Source organism: Gouania willdenowi, chromosome 10 (genome assembly GCF_900634775.1).
Source record: "Gouania willdenowi chromosome 10, fGouWil2.1, whole genome shotgun sequence".
NCBI lineage: Eukaryota > Metazoa > Chordata > Actinopteri > Blenniiformes > Gobiesocidae > Gouania > Gouania willdenowi.
The window spans coordinates 12200763-12214941 of NC_041053.1; the positions used below are offsets into that span (position 1 = coordinate 12200763).

Consider the following 14179-nt stretch of genomic DNA (forward strand, 5'->3'; position numbering starts at 1 on the left):
CAAAATGCATTATAGATGCAAAGGCACACAGGGGAGGACTTGGTCCGCAGGAAAGGGCATGATATTTAGAAAAGATACGGTTTATTGGTGGTGCAGATTCATACGAGCCGGCCAGAAAGTCTTCCGTATATTATGTATCCTGATATCGTCAACAACCTGGATTTCACCAAGTCCATACACAGCGGAAGACCTTAAATCTTATAGAAGTTTGGAGGTCGGCAGATAACTCAGTCAGTTGTAATAATTTCACAGTGAACCTGCTGCGTACTTACTCTAAAATAGTATACAACCCCCAGGCAATTTTAGATTTAGGCAAATCAAACAGTTATAGTCCGTTAGATGCGACTACTCTGAACCTTGAGCCTCGGATTGCTACGCTGGCAACATCCAGTGACCTGCAAAGCAGCGGAGCCTCTTACCAGTGGTGTCCGCCAGCGGAGGAGACGTAAGCGGTGTGATCAGAAGCAGGAGCAGGGCTAGCAACCAAGCTAAAAGCTAATCCTCAGAGAACGCTGCTTCCTTCCATCCTGTGTTCTAATGTCCGCTCCCTGCAGAACAAACTGACTACCTGAAGCTGGATTTAAATGCAAGACGGGAGATGAGAGCGGTGTTTGCAAACTGTATACACCAATAACAACTGGTGCAACAATGGTGAGCTTCTCATGTCACTACTCTCCTGATGTTGAACTACTGACTATTAAATGCAGACATTGTTCTCCCTGATTTGCTATAACTTTTGGCAGTCTATAAAACTCCACGTTTTTCACAGTTTGACCGATTAGTACAGCCAAAAACAGTATGGTTGACATTCCTCTGGGGATTTGCTCATTTGTGTGCTGTTCGTAAACCTGTTGCTTATCTCCAAAATGGCGACTTCCGGGTTGATGACGCGCTGTGAAAACCCTCTATTGTAGGTTAGTGCCCGTGTGTCTGCTTGAGACCAGGGAAGGTGGCACACCTTCATCATACGCTCCAGTACTCCTAGGCTGGGGCGTTAAATGGAGGTTATTTTCTTAGATTCATAGTTCATAAATGTATCTACACTTAGAGCCTGAGAATGTATCTATTTTTAATTTAATTCATTGTTACTTTATTTAAAAAATAAATGTACATGTTAACAAACCTTTTATTTTATACAGATGCCTTTGTGGAAAATAAATGATGTTCCAATGTTTGGTCTCTTCCTTTTTAAGTTTATACATGAGATGTTTACTGTGTGCGAGGGAACCGTAGCAAGATTTATTACCAAAAATAAACATGGGGTGTGAAAGTAACTTGTAACTTTTACTTTGTGAACTATTTCAATGAGCGACTTTTTACGTGTACTTGAGTATTTTATGTATGACTTACTTGTACTTGAGTACAATTTCAATCTGGTAACAGTACTTCTTCTTAAGTAGGATATATCAGTACTCTTTACACCTCTGTCTTCAAATGCTTTGTATTTCGCACACAGATGTATCCTGTGATGGCTTCTAGAATTATATTCTTATTGCATAGTAATAGATTATGTTATTGCGTAGTAAAAGCGTATTGTAATATTATTTAATAATGAAATTGATCCCTCACTGTGTCTGGTCATAATGAATATAGTGACACAGATGGTCACAATGCAGTTACTGATGTTCAGACTCTCAAAATCTTTTTTCGAACTTGCATTACTGCTGTAATGGGATTCTGTATTCAAGCTTCTTCTCATTATTCTCCATTTGACAGAATATTTATATTTTATACTCATTTAAGCTGATCTCTCCAATCAGTTTTGGTCTTTTCAGTTTGAAGCTTCTGTTTCTTATTAAAAAACGCTTTGGAAAGATCATGGCTTATGCTTTCATTTTGGTTTTACATAAAGCCACAAGTTTCATCCATCTAACCCTGCATCATTACATTTGGTAATAAAAAATATATACAGGGTAATATATGGCAGTAACTAACACAGCCAATAGTAGGAAAAAAGCAGAATACAACCTGAATATGTTGCCAGTCACTTTCAGGAGACGTGATTACACTGTATCTCCTCCAAAGCTAAAACAGAGGAAATCAAGGAAACATCAAAGTGATCAGCAGACGCCTCTGAAGAACACTGGCAGGTGACAGTCGAAACATGTCAGGAGAGAAAATACATATCCTGAAAATTGTTAGTCTGAATAAATGAAACCTTAACATATTATTCAAAAAGAAGAACTCGCTGGAATTATAACGTGGAAGTCAAGGAAACATCAAAGCGACCAGCAAATGCCTCTGAAGAAGACTGGCAGGTGACAGTTGAAACATGTCAGGAGATCAAAGTACATTTCCTGAAAAACATTTGATGAATAAATGGGACCTTAACATATTATTCAAAAATTACTTGCAGGAATTATTACGTGGAAGTAAAGGAAACATCAAAGCAATCAGCGGACACCTTTAAAGAAGACTGACAGTTGACAGTCGAAACATGTCAAGAGAACAAAGGACTGTAAAACAGTTGTGTGAATAAATGAAACCTTAACAAAAATGGAGTTATGCAGAGGGAGAAATACGGTGAAGAAATAGTAGTTTTATTAGTATAGCGAGTGAAAAACTCCCACTTACAATAATGGCGATAAAGAAACTAGTGATGGCGGCTACGACAGAAGGTGTGCTGTTGGCAAAAATGGCAACAAATTAAATATTCAATAGCACTATTTAGCTTTTACTGACATCTTCCTCATAGATTTACATTATTTTCTTTAGGTCAAACTTAGGGTTTTAAATTGTACTTCAAAGTTTTTGACGGTCTTTCTTTTATCTCTATCCACAAGAGCAGAAAATGTCCATCACTTTTAAAGAAACAGTATGACATCATGAAGATCCATCCAGTATTTGTCTTTTCGAGCAATGGTTTTACATTTTTATAAAAACTAAGTGTCATAACTTAAGGCAGATTATCTGTTTTCAGTGTTAACGTTAACTAGACGCCATCTTTAATAGTACATATTGCCTGTAAGACTTTTAGCCTACACTTTTTGTTTTGCTACAATATGCTAGATATTGAATCAATAAGTCTTCTTTACATAATCCTCTACATAATGTTGTACAAAGACAAAAGCAAGATGAAATGTGTTTGTATTGTTTACAGCAGTTGAAAGAACGACGCCACATTTAGTCAAAGTTGATCAAAGATTGGATTTCACAGTGAGACATCTCAGTTTAAGAACTACTCTATTGTCATTACAAGGATCACATACTTTTAGTGACATCCATGTTAAAAGTTCCAAACGTATACAGGTAATCAATGAGACACGTGTCCACCTAAGTACAGATTAAAACATACAACAGGACTACTGAGTATAAACCAACACTATGAACTATATACAGTATATATATACAACTCATCATCAGCAATCTGACTTCCCCTCTAATGTACAAAATGTGCTCTCGTATCGTTTTTATTTACTGTTTCTGCACCTCAGAATTTTGGAATGATTTGAAAGTGTCTCAACATTTTATGTATTTCATGTTACTTGCTGAATGAGATCTTTGCTAGTTACTAAGTGGCCTGTAGTGGGGTGGACTGGCCATTTGGCATACCGGGCATCGTCCCCGTCCAGTCCGCTATGGTCTGCTACATTTTTTATTTTTTTTTGACGAACGAGTGGAGGCAGACATGGCAACAGGTAGCCAAAAATGGTCCAAAACATGGCAATAAATAGTTAAAAAGGGCAAAAATGTGTAAGAAATAGAGACAAAATGTAAGGAAAAAGGAAACAAGTTTTATCAATTGGGCAAAAGGTAGCTTATTTGGATGAAAAGTGGCCCAAAAATTGGAGAAAGGACAAAAATTTGATAAAAGAAAAAAAAGAAGTTTCGATAAAGAACTTGGCAAAAGGTAGTTAAAGTCTGAAAACTGTGTCAGAACTTTTTTGAAAAGGTTAAAAAATTGGACAAAGAAAGTTGTGAAATGGCCAAAGGAAGTAGGTCAAAAGGAGTTAAAAAGTTTCCCCCTTTAACGGTTTTCCTTTTAAGGAATAATAACTAAAATAAGACACAAAGAGCCACATGTTGAGCATTACTGACTTAATAACGGCTTCTACTCGGTGTCTGCTGATAATGTATTGGGCTGGTCTGGACAGAAAACGTCAGGGCAGAATTTTTTTCCCACCACCCCTGGTATGATTTAAGGTAAAACAGTAGAGTAGTATATACATTTTATGTTAAATCATTATTTGCTAAATTGGGGGGGGTCAAAGCATTCATTTAGATTTTTCTCTCTAATTTTCATGACTACTGTGCATCGTTTGGCATTCTCTCACTTCCAGTTATGTGAAGTCTCTGGAAACGGCTTCTATGAAGTTGGGTGCTGACATGAGGATGGTGAAGGTGCAAATGATGGAGAAAAGAGAAAAGGCCACGAGACACAGACGATCCACCACTGCCGCCGCAAATTTCCACTCGCTACAGATGGCCTCGGCGTCGTCTTGGTCCCGGAACCTCTGAGCTATGTACGACACCTCTTCCAAGATGCGCTGGATCTCCGGTGGAGGGATGTTCACCCCCACACCTCCAACCCCACTGCCAGATCCTCCTGGAACTTCTGCTTCATCGCTAGGTGAGCCGTGGGTTCGGCCCCCGAGGGCTAGCCCAGAGTCGCTGGATGGTGGGCAGTGAGAGCTTTCACTTGGGTGGTAGTTACTGTAGTAGAGGCCCATGGAACCGTTGGAGGTTCCAGCTGAGCAAGGCGGGCAGGATGTCTGAGAGAGGGGCAATGTGAGACTGGGCAAGGCGCCCATCTCTATGGAGCTGGTGCATGAGTGCTGCTGGGTGGTGGTTGATCGATACTTATAAGCACGATGCTTGCGCTCATTTCCAGGCTGTTTCATCCGCAGGAACCAAGCACACCAGTTCAACAGGACAACCCGAACCTAAAGTGAGCAGAAGAACAGAAGTGTACTCAACTAATGAAAACACACATTCATCTGAGGTGATTCCCCCACTCACCCATTTAGGCATCTTCCCTCCGTGAGGGTCGTGATGGTGAAACTGCAGCACGATCACAGTCACCACCACAGACATGCCCACAATTATCATGGTGCTGGCAAAGTACTGAGCTGTTTGGAACACAGAGGAACATAAATCAACTGCAGGTGGGTTTTCTATCACTTCACATTCATACTTTTTAGATATTCTGATTCATGGCAAATGCCAAATTAAAGTCTTGATGTAGAATGCACAATGCAATCGTGGGGTAGGGTATACATTTTAGAACATCCTCAGGTCTCAGAGTGAGGTCTCAGGTATCAGGCTTCAAAAATAAAAGTCATCAGACTCAACGGCATCAGGATATAAAACACAACATGTCGTTTTATTTTGAAGGAACAGAAAGTACACGACTAAGTCATTTTTTTTAAAGTTAAGATTTATCAAAGTACTGTTTGATCAATATGTAAATACATAGTTAAATGAAATGTTGATATATCTTAACTTTTTAAAATAAATAGAAAATAACAGTTTTCACTGTCTCTCGTATACAAAGCACCAAATATTAATGGGAATTTAGGTTATCCAAATTTCTTTTTTTTTTAAATTTCTATTACATTAATAATTTTTTTTAATAAACACAAAAACACTTGTATATTGTTGTGGTATCATTTCTAAAGTGATTTCTGCTAGTAGTGGGACGGGATATTGACAGTGTTGTGTTGGGTTTTGTTGTTCAGCGTTCACATTCACTGAATATTATTTGCTGCTGGAGCACAGGGAACAAATATGATTGCATGCTTCAGTCAGGTCTGTGCTCCACCCACGGGCCACCTGGTCTGGTCTACATACTGTAACGGACTGGGTTCTATGTTTTGGTTATGTTCCACTTGTGTGTATTCAGTGGTTAACTGATGCTGAAATTTCCCATGGCCGAGAAAGCATCATGGTTATGTGCAGCTTTCTCTGCCAATGTGTGTCTTTGTTTACATGTGTTCTGAGTGTTGATTGGCTCAGAGGCTGGGGAAAGGGCGGGGCGTAAGCGGGAAAAAGACGAGTCAACAACTCTGTTCCCATGGTAGTGAGTGTATGACGGTGTAAGACGGTTCTTTGTGTGTTTGATTGTTTATTTTTGGCGTGTTACTACGACCTACATTAAAGCCTGTAAAACTGTGATAACAGCTCGAGTCACGTCATTACAATATTTTTTGGGCTGCTCCCCCTTCTCTCCCCGAGGCACAGTGCTATTAATCTACCGGCTGCAATACGTTCAAGAAAATATTAATTTACGTCGGGTTTGCTTCGGGCTCGGGCCTACAATTTAAGTTAATGGGTTGGGGTCGGGTCAGGCTTTATGCCCGCGGGCCCAGGTTGGGCTGGATTTTTTGGTCCCGATCTAAACTCTAAGGCACGGTCCAATGTATATACAGTACCTACTGAATGCCATCCAGCTAGTTCAAACCAGTGGAAAGTTACAAACTCTAGGTGGTGCACATTTTTTATTTTTTATTTATTCAGTTTATTTCCGACATGGTTACATTCACTTTTTTTTTTTTTTTTTTTTTTTTTTTTTTTTGTACATGCCGAAAAAGGAGACGAGAGAAGCAGTTTGCTTATCTGGGTCCCGTCCCCTGTTTTGCCATCGCAAATTTACATGGGTTTACATGTCTCTCTGGTCAAACATTCTTAAGTTGTTCTGAACAGTCCTTTTTTGTGTATTCTCATCTGTAGTCAGTGTTGTCTTGTTTTTATTGCTCCTCCTCTCTATCGTTGTTCGTGTTGGCCTTGTTCCCTGCCAGACGTTGTTAGCATTCCTCCAGTTCAAGAATAGTTCCTCTTTCGAAGGTGTTTGGAAGGTTTTTCCCTTTTCATCCATAATGTCACCACTCAGGAATGTCTCTTTTGGACACACAAGTTTGCAGCTTGTTTTGTCTCTACATGAAGGTTAATCCAGCTGTTGTTAGTTCTATTGGCAGTGTTGTATTTTCCACTGTTAGATTTAACTTGTATAAACACATTATTATCTCTTAGTTCATAAGCAAGGTAGTAATTTCATTGTACAGGAAAACGTGTTTCTAACTGCACATATGACAATAAACACTTTGAATTTAAATTTAATGTAATCCTTAATCACCCCACCACCTAGCAATTGAAATGAATAAATGACAGACCTTTTTTACTCTTGCTTTCCACATTTAATTCAATCTCCGTAAAAAAAATCACAGTCTGAGTTTTGTTTCCAGTGTTTATATAGATCTGGGTCCATATCCATGATTACCATCAGTAATGTTGTTGTTTAGGTGGATCCTTCGTATTTTCCCAAGTCTTCCATCGTTTTGATGAGGATTGGTTTTCCGTTCTCTTCTCCCAGTGGTGTGATATAAATCCTGCAGTTTCTTGTCCACGTCCTCACAATTTTTCCTCCTTTTTTTATTTGGCGTGCCTTCCATGCAATGCTTGCATTTTGTTTCGTCAGGTTTTCATTGATGTACACCTTCGTTCCCTTCAGTTTATTTCCTTGCTTGAGTATTTCTCCTTTGAATTTCATATTCGTGAAGGTTATTTTTACATCTCTGTTATTATTTTTCTTTGGCAGGAGATGGCAGGAGTTGATGTTGTCAGGGTTCAGGACAATGTCCTTCGACTCCAGGTAGTCAATGACCTGTTGTTCAATCGATTTTGTTTCTTTGTCACTCGCGTAGCTCCTGGGTTTTATCTTTAGGCCTGTGATGATGACATCTTTCTCTCTATCCTTTTGTTCCAGCCGTTCAACCCTGGCGTTCAACAATTTTATCTCTTCAGCATTTCTTTCATTCTTTTCTTTCAGTACCTTTGCTTCGCTTTGTAGGTTTTCCAGTGAGTTTTCCAGCGTCTTTTCCAACGACTTTATCTCGGCAGATAGGTTTCGTAGACCCTCGCGTATCATCTCCTTGACCTCTTCCAAACCCGAATTGGGTTCTGAAGGGTCTCCCTGCGGTTTTTTCACCATTTTCCTGTAGTCTTGTTCAGCTGTAGCCAGCTGTAGCCAGCTGTAGCCAAGGTCGTGTTATCGGAGCGAATGAAAACACGTCTGCTCTCTCCAAAGACCAGAGACACTACTGAGTCCCGAAATTGCATTAGACAAGTACACATAAAAGTTTTCACCAACCTTTACCGTCCTGCCAAATTTCATGAAATTGCACTCGCAGGAAGGGCCTCAAAATGTGGAGGTTAAAGAATAATAATAAGAAAAATCAGTACAGAAACAATATTTACACCACTTCTGCTGCTCGGGCCCTAAAAATGGGTTTTGGAGCAAGGGAAACACTGAGATCAATTAAAGACGGTCAGTAATCACTGAAAATAGTTAAAAAGTAAATATTCTCCTCTTTCAGAGGCAAAGAAACCCGTTACAATAAAAAATAAACAAGTCCAATTGGCACAAATACTCATTCTTGTAATGAGCTCCTTCAACAAAGAAGAAAAAAATAACTTCAGAGTCAAAAGAGGATGAACAAGAAACTGTCTTAGATTTGTATTTATTTTCTATTGTATTACACTTACATAACAGATTGAAAATAATATTTTTATTATTACCCCTATTATAATTTTTTTCATATTTCAACTTCACATCAACACGTAATAATGTCAAGCCACTGAGGACACCCTCAAGTCTTCAGCTAAATAAACTCCTCGCTGCTTATTTTAGCTCCAATTTACAGAAAGCAAATGATTACTTTTCCAAAACACCTGGAACTGTTCACATGCACGCACTCACACACATGTTCAAAACAGAGTTATGTGTTCATCGCTCTCACCTCTACGCCAAAAGCCAGAGTGCATCATATGAAAGCACCTGCCACTATTAGCAGAGTGACGATGGGTCCCGTTATTCTCATTCACAGGGAGACTCCAGCCCCCTCCTGGTCAGGAATAGCGGTTTCCTCGTCGTCACCCTGTCCCCTGGAGTGAGCAGTGTGAGCTCGCCCCGGGGGGTCTTGCCCTTCCCCACCGGCAGGGGGCTCCTCCGCTGTGCGGGAGATCCCTCTGTTGTAAAGGGGCTCCACCGCACTGCGGACAGGCCCTCTAGTGACGTACGGCCCGCTGCCGCAAGGGGGCTCCACCTTTGTACGATTGGGAAGCCTTGGGCTGCGCGGGTGGCCTCCGAAATGGGGCACCGTCACGCTACTTTTGGGCTCTCCGGTCTGCCTCCGGGAGAGGGCGCCATCGCTCCGTGTATGGTCGATCGCTTAACATCTCTTTCCGTGAGGATGGAGGAATAATTTTCCGCGCGTCTTTCACCGGAGCGGGTGGAGACGTTCGGAGCGTGTCTCTAACTGTTTTGAATGGGAAAATCTTTTCAGTTCAGATTGTTTACTCGGGTTGATGGCTTCGGCCATCCTCGTGATCCACCTTGGTCGCCTTCACATGAGGAATTTCCAACTGTGGGTGGCCTCACATGGGCTCTATCCTGTGCGTCATGGCACATGGAGGGTCTTGGTTACGCCAGAGTGCGGCGTACCCCAGGCTTCCTGACGGACAGGGTGCCTATGGGCAATCTTTACGTCCAGGAATGTGGTCTCCACAGACGCCAGCCTGACAGGCTGGGGTGGTACCCACGAGGGCGTGTCTGCAATGGGTCGCTGGGATGCGATCCTCCGGCGCGCTCACAGAAATTACTTGGAACTGTCAGCGGTGTTCCTCTCGCTGATCCACTTCCTACCGTCTCTCAGGGGACATCATGTCCTGGTGAGGACGGACAACACCACAGCGGTGGCATACATCAACAGTCAGGGCGGGTTGCGCTCATAACAGCTCCCGCTGTGCATGGACCTGCTGTCACAGGGGAGGGGCACAGTTTTCCACGCGCGTCCAGACTGTCTGGCGCTGTGGGCTTGGCCACTGAGTGGCTCAATCTGTCAGCCGTGGGATTATCACAGAGTGTGATCTTCACCATAGAGTGGTGGAGGTGGTTTTGGAGGGAATTAAACACCCTCCTTTTGAACCACTAGAGGAGGCGGGCCTGAAGTTTACCTCTCTTAAGGCTGTCTTGTTACTGGCTCTGGCTTTGGCCAAGAGGGTCAGTGACATCCATGCGCTTTTGGTTAATCCGTTATGCTATCAACTTTTCCCAGATGATGCAACCTGGCCTTTGTGCCAAAGGTTGTAGGCTTGTGTTCTCCCATGGACCTTTTCTGGCTCACAGGGTGAGCGGCGACCTAATGTGTTATGTCCAGTTTGTGCGATTCACACTTATATGGATATGATGAGGAGCCTGAGCTGTTCATCTCCTGGGCCAACCCCCACAAGGGGAAGCCTGTTACTAAGCAATGTCCGTCACACTGATTGGTGGATGCTATTGCTTTGCTTACTCATGTCAGGGTCTGCAGAAGCCTGCGGGTCTGCAAGCACACTCGACTCGGGGTCTTGCCACATCCTGGACTTTGTAAGGGGAGTGTAAGTTCAGGACATCTGTGCAGCGGTGAGCTGGACCTCGCCCCTCACCTTTGTCCGCTTTTACATGCTGGACGTTTCCGTACTGTGCGTGGCACCGGCGGTTTTACTGTCCTGATGTGATCAGACTTCGGCCCTGAAGGCTGGTACCGCTCGATAAACATGTCTGCACTACGGGAGTTCCCATATCTCATAGTGAGACATCTCACAAAATATTATGTATAAAACCCCAGTTCTATGAGTAATATGAGTAATACGTCACACCAGACAACCCTTCTTGCTCGAACAAGGAGAAGAGGTGCTTATCCTCCTTTTATAGGAGGTGGGTGACCCCTTAGCGGAATGTACGCACTTTACCGGCCAATCAGGATTGGCAGATTGAAATAAATGCTTCTGAGGAATGCAGAAAGAGGTTGCATCCCATAGTGAGACATCTCACTCATATTACTCATAGAACCGAGGTTATATACATAACTTAAAGTTCTCGCCAGCACTGTTGAACATAAGGGCCCACGCCATTGTCATCTTGCTCCCCTACGGACTAATGTCCGTTGTTTTTTCCTTTTTTAATCGGTACTGTTGTAATAATTGTTTCACACTTGGAAACAAAAGCGTGAACGGGTTGTTTTAACTCTCTTTTTAATCTGAATAACCCAGAAACACATTCATCAGCCGCACCTACTTAATACAGGCTATTTGCTTGGATGCTCCCGTCTTTACCTAGGGACCCTGACGACCCCTGCAGCCGCTTAGCTGTGCTTTATGCTGCCTGTGAGCGTCCTCTGCTTAATCACTGTCCAATATAAACAGTGAGCTTCAACCAGACGGAGTGTTTATGTCACGTGATGCTGCTTGTAATGTTTATAACTTGCAACGGATCATTCTACATGCACGCACGGATGTGAATACTGTTGGGTTGAAACGAGTTTGAGCTTAAAAAGACATTGGTTTCATTCTTGTCAGACGTGTGCGGGCAATGTTCTCTCGGGTAAGGTATTGCGGTGCACACAGGATGCTCTACTGTGTGCATCCTCCGCTTTGTAACCTATAATCACCGTCCAATATAAACAGTGTGCTTGATAATCTAAAAAAAAAAAAATCAACGAAATAAAACAATGGAAAAAGAAAAAATTAAAGAGTGTGTGTATTGGGTGTGTGTGTCCATAACAGTCAAAATATTACTGCAGGTCCCACATAATATCTCATTTCAATTCGGAAAGTGTATCTTGGAATCAGTCTTTTCAATAAAAGATTATTTCTTGTCTATAGTGTCTCTAATTATTTATTAGTGGAGGACCTAGACCAAGCATGAGTACCTATCTAAAGACATTCATCATCACCTTCACCTATTCAACAAATACAGTAACTTTTGGCTCTAAAGTAAGGCAGCTACAAAGATTAAAAAAAGGAAGCTTTACTTCTCTAAATTTGGCCCTTAGAGTGTTATACATTTCAAAATTTTCTGCGTCGGTGGCGCTCGCTCGCACACCACGCGATCTTCTAAGCTGTGAACAATTCCTGGTGAGAACCCTGTTATGGATTCGATACATTACATTTTAAACAAGGCCCTCTAACTACCAGGGATCCAAACACGGTGTGATCCCTGTCAGACATCAACAACTCCAGTAAGAAAAAACTTAGAAGGAGGTCACAATAAAAAATAAATGTTAAAGGCACAAACGCATGAGTGAAACCCACCAATTAGAGGAACGGAGTCAGACGTAGCCGGCATGATCTCTGCCACCAGAAGCATGAAGACAGTCAGCGAAAGCAGCACGGTGATGCCTGAGAACACAGCAGCAGTACACATTATGATGCCTTCAGGGTCACTGGGGTAGAAAATGACTAATAATTACTGATGCAACTGCAACCATTTATCAAATCTCAAACATTTTGACATACACAAGGTTGTTACAATCTAATAAAAAAACTCCATGACTTTCTAATTCAAGCCTGCCTTTCCATCCAGACATGGCACACTGAGATGATATGGTGGCCTTTTTTGATTGAAGATTCATCATACATTCTTTTACCACTGGGTTTATGGTACGAGTCAGGTAGGCAAAAACAGGTAAACACACATGACGCCATTTTCAACATTGTATGTTGATAACACCATCTTATTGTATGAATAAAATCATGCTGATATCTGGTAATCAAAGAGCTAAACAATGCTCACTTTGCCCATAATCTTTAATTAAACATCATAGCTTTCACTTCCGCCCAGCATCCGGTTTAGAGTTTGTTGAATCCCAGCGGTCTGCCTCTCAGTTCAGAAGTAACAAGACAGAAGCGCACGAATATAAGATTTCTGAGGAAATAGTATTTGAGTTGCAGAAGAACTTTCTGCTTGAATGATTCATTAGCCTTTTCGATAAGAAAACAATATAAATGATGAGGAAGTAGTCAGCCCGACAACTCTGTCAGTGCAGCAAAGGAGAAGGCAGATTAAAAAATACTGAAGAATGTAATTACAGTTTATATTAAAGCTTTATATTATATTCAAGGGCTTTATTTGTCATTCATGCGCATTTGAGTTTACAGAATTAAATTATGTACCCAATTCCCCTATTAAGCCCTTTTATAAATTAAATTGAAAAACACTATATACAAGTGAGCAACAAAATTTGAGTGCAAATGTGCTTTAGGTCTGGGGGTTGGGATGGGTTCTGATTGGACAGGGGGGAACGTGACGTATTCACGTCTATAGAGAAAAACACACAACAAACCTTTTCTTTTCAGCTACAACATAGAAGACCACATGATAACTGTTTTCAATTTTATTTTGATTGTACTTTTGAAGCAGCCACTCGATGCTAACATACTTTCATCCGCGGAGCAGGAGAAGGAGATAAAAGACTGTACCTTGGTCAATCAAAGCCAGCAGTTAGTGCAACAGCTGTTCCACCTCCACTATACAGGACGCTGTATAGTCCTGTATAGTGGAGCATGTGCAGATCGACCAGAATTAACTTAAAGCGGAATTAAGAGTTTACAAGATATTTTTTAATTCAGAATTAAAATCTGAATAAACCAGCTCCTTAATTTGGATTTAAGTCTTATTCTGAATTAGATTTGTTTTAGGAATTAAGTGTTTACAAGGTCAGTTTAAAGAGGAATTAACTTTTATTCTGAATTAAATAGGAATTAAAGCTCCTATGTAAACGTGGCCAGTGATGCAGGAGCACAGGACCACACAGTGCTTAATTTGTAAATCATAAGGTCCTGAACAAACGCCGGGTGTTGTTCCGCCTCTAAGAGAGAGACCAAAATGTCAGGGAATACATTTTTTAAAGTGCCTTTTGCTAACTGAATGGGCTAATAATATCACTTGAACACCAACAACCAATCAGTGTTAAAGAAGCATGGACAATTGCCCATTACGGAGCATCCGTTTTTCAATCTCTAAGCGACAGATGTCGTGTTTCAGCAACAAGGACAGGGTAAAATCACCGCTAATTTAGCCACAAAGGGCACTAAACTTTCAGAACACAAAAAACCACAAATAAAAAATATTTACAAACTTTTACACCTATTGCATGAGGCCAGACCGGGGAGTGCACTGCTCCTCGCTGTGTAGCGCTCTAAGGCCATTGTTGTTAATGTTATTTCCTGCATTAATTTGCTCCACTTTCACTCCAGGTTTGATACACACGGATTTGGCAGTACGCACATTTTATTGTACATGAGGCCCCTGGACTTTCTGTCAGAGGCCTGTGAGGGCCAATGTTTGATAGTCATTCAGGGTTGCCAAGGTGGAGCTGGTGGGGGAAGGGACGATGGTGGAGGTTTTCAGGCAGGTGGAGAC

The 14179-nt window shown here is 41.5% G+C and overlaps 1 protein-coding gene across 1 annotated transcript in view; it reads right to left on the reverse strand.

Moving 5' to 3' along the window:
* Positions 1-3762: 3762 nt before the first annotated feature.
* The window catches only part of LOC114470966 (neuronal acetylcholine receptor subunit alpha-7-like), a 56834-nt gene continuing 46417 nt past the window's right edge, over positions 3763-14179 (reverse strand). The window contains exons 7-9 of the mRNA XM_028459420.1: positions 12070-12156; positions 4960-5069; positions 3763-4883 (exon numbers count right to left, since the gene is read on the reverse strand). Of these exons, the coding sequence (XP_028315221.1) occupies positions 4281-4883; positions 4960-5069; positions 12070-12156 (800 nt within the window). The 3' untranslated portion in view covers positions 3763-4280. The remainder of the gene's footprint in view (positions 4884-4959; positions 5070-12069; positions 12157-14179) is intronic.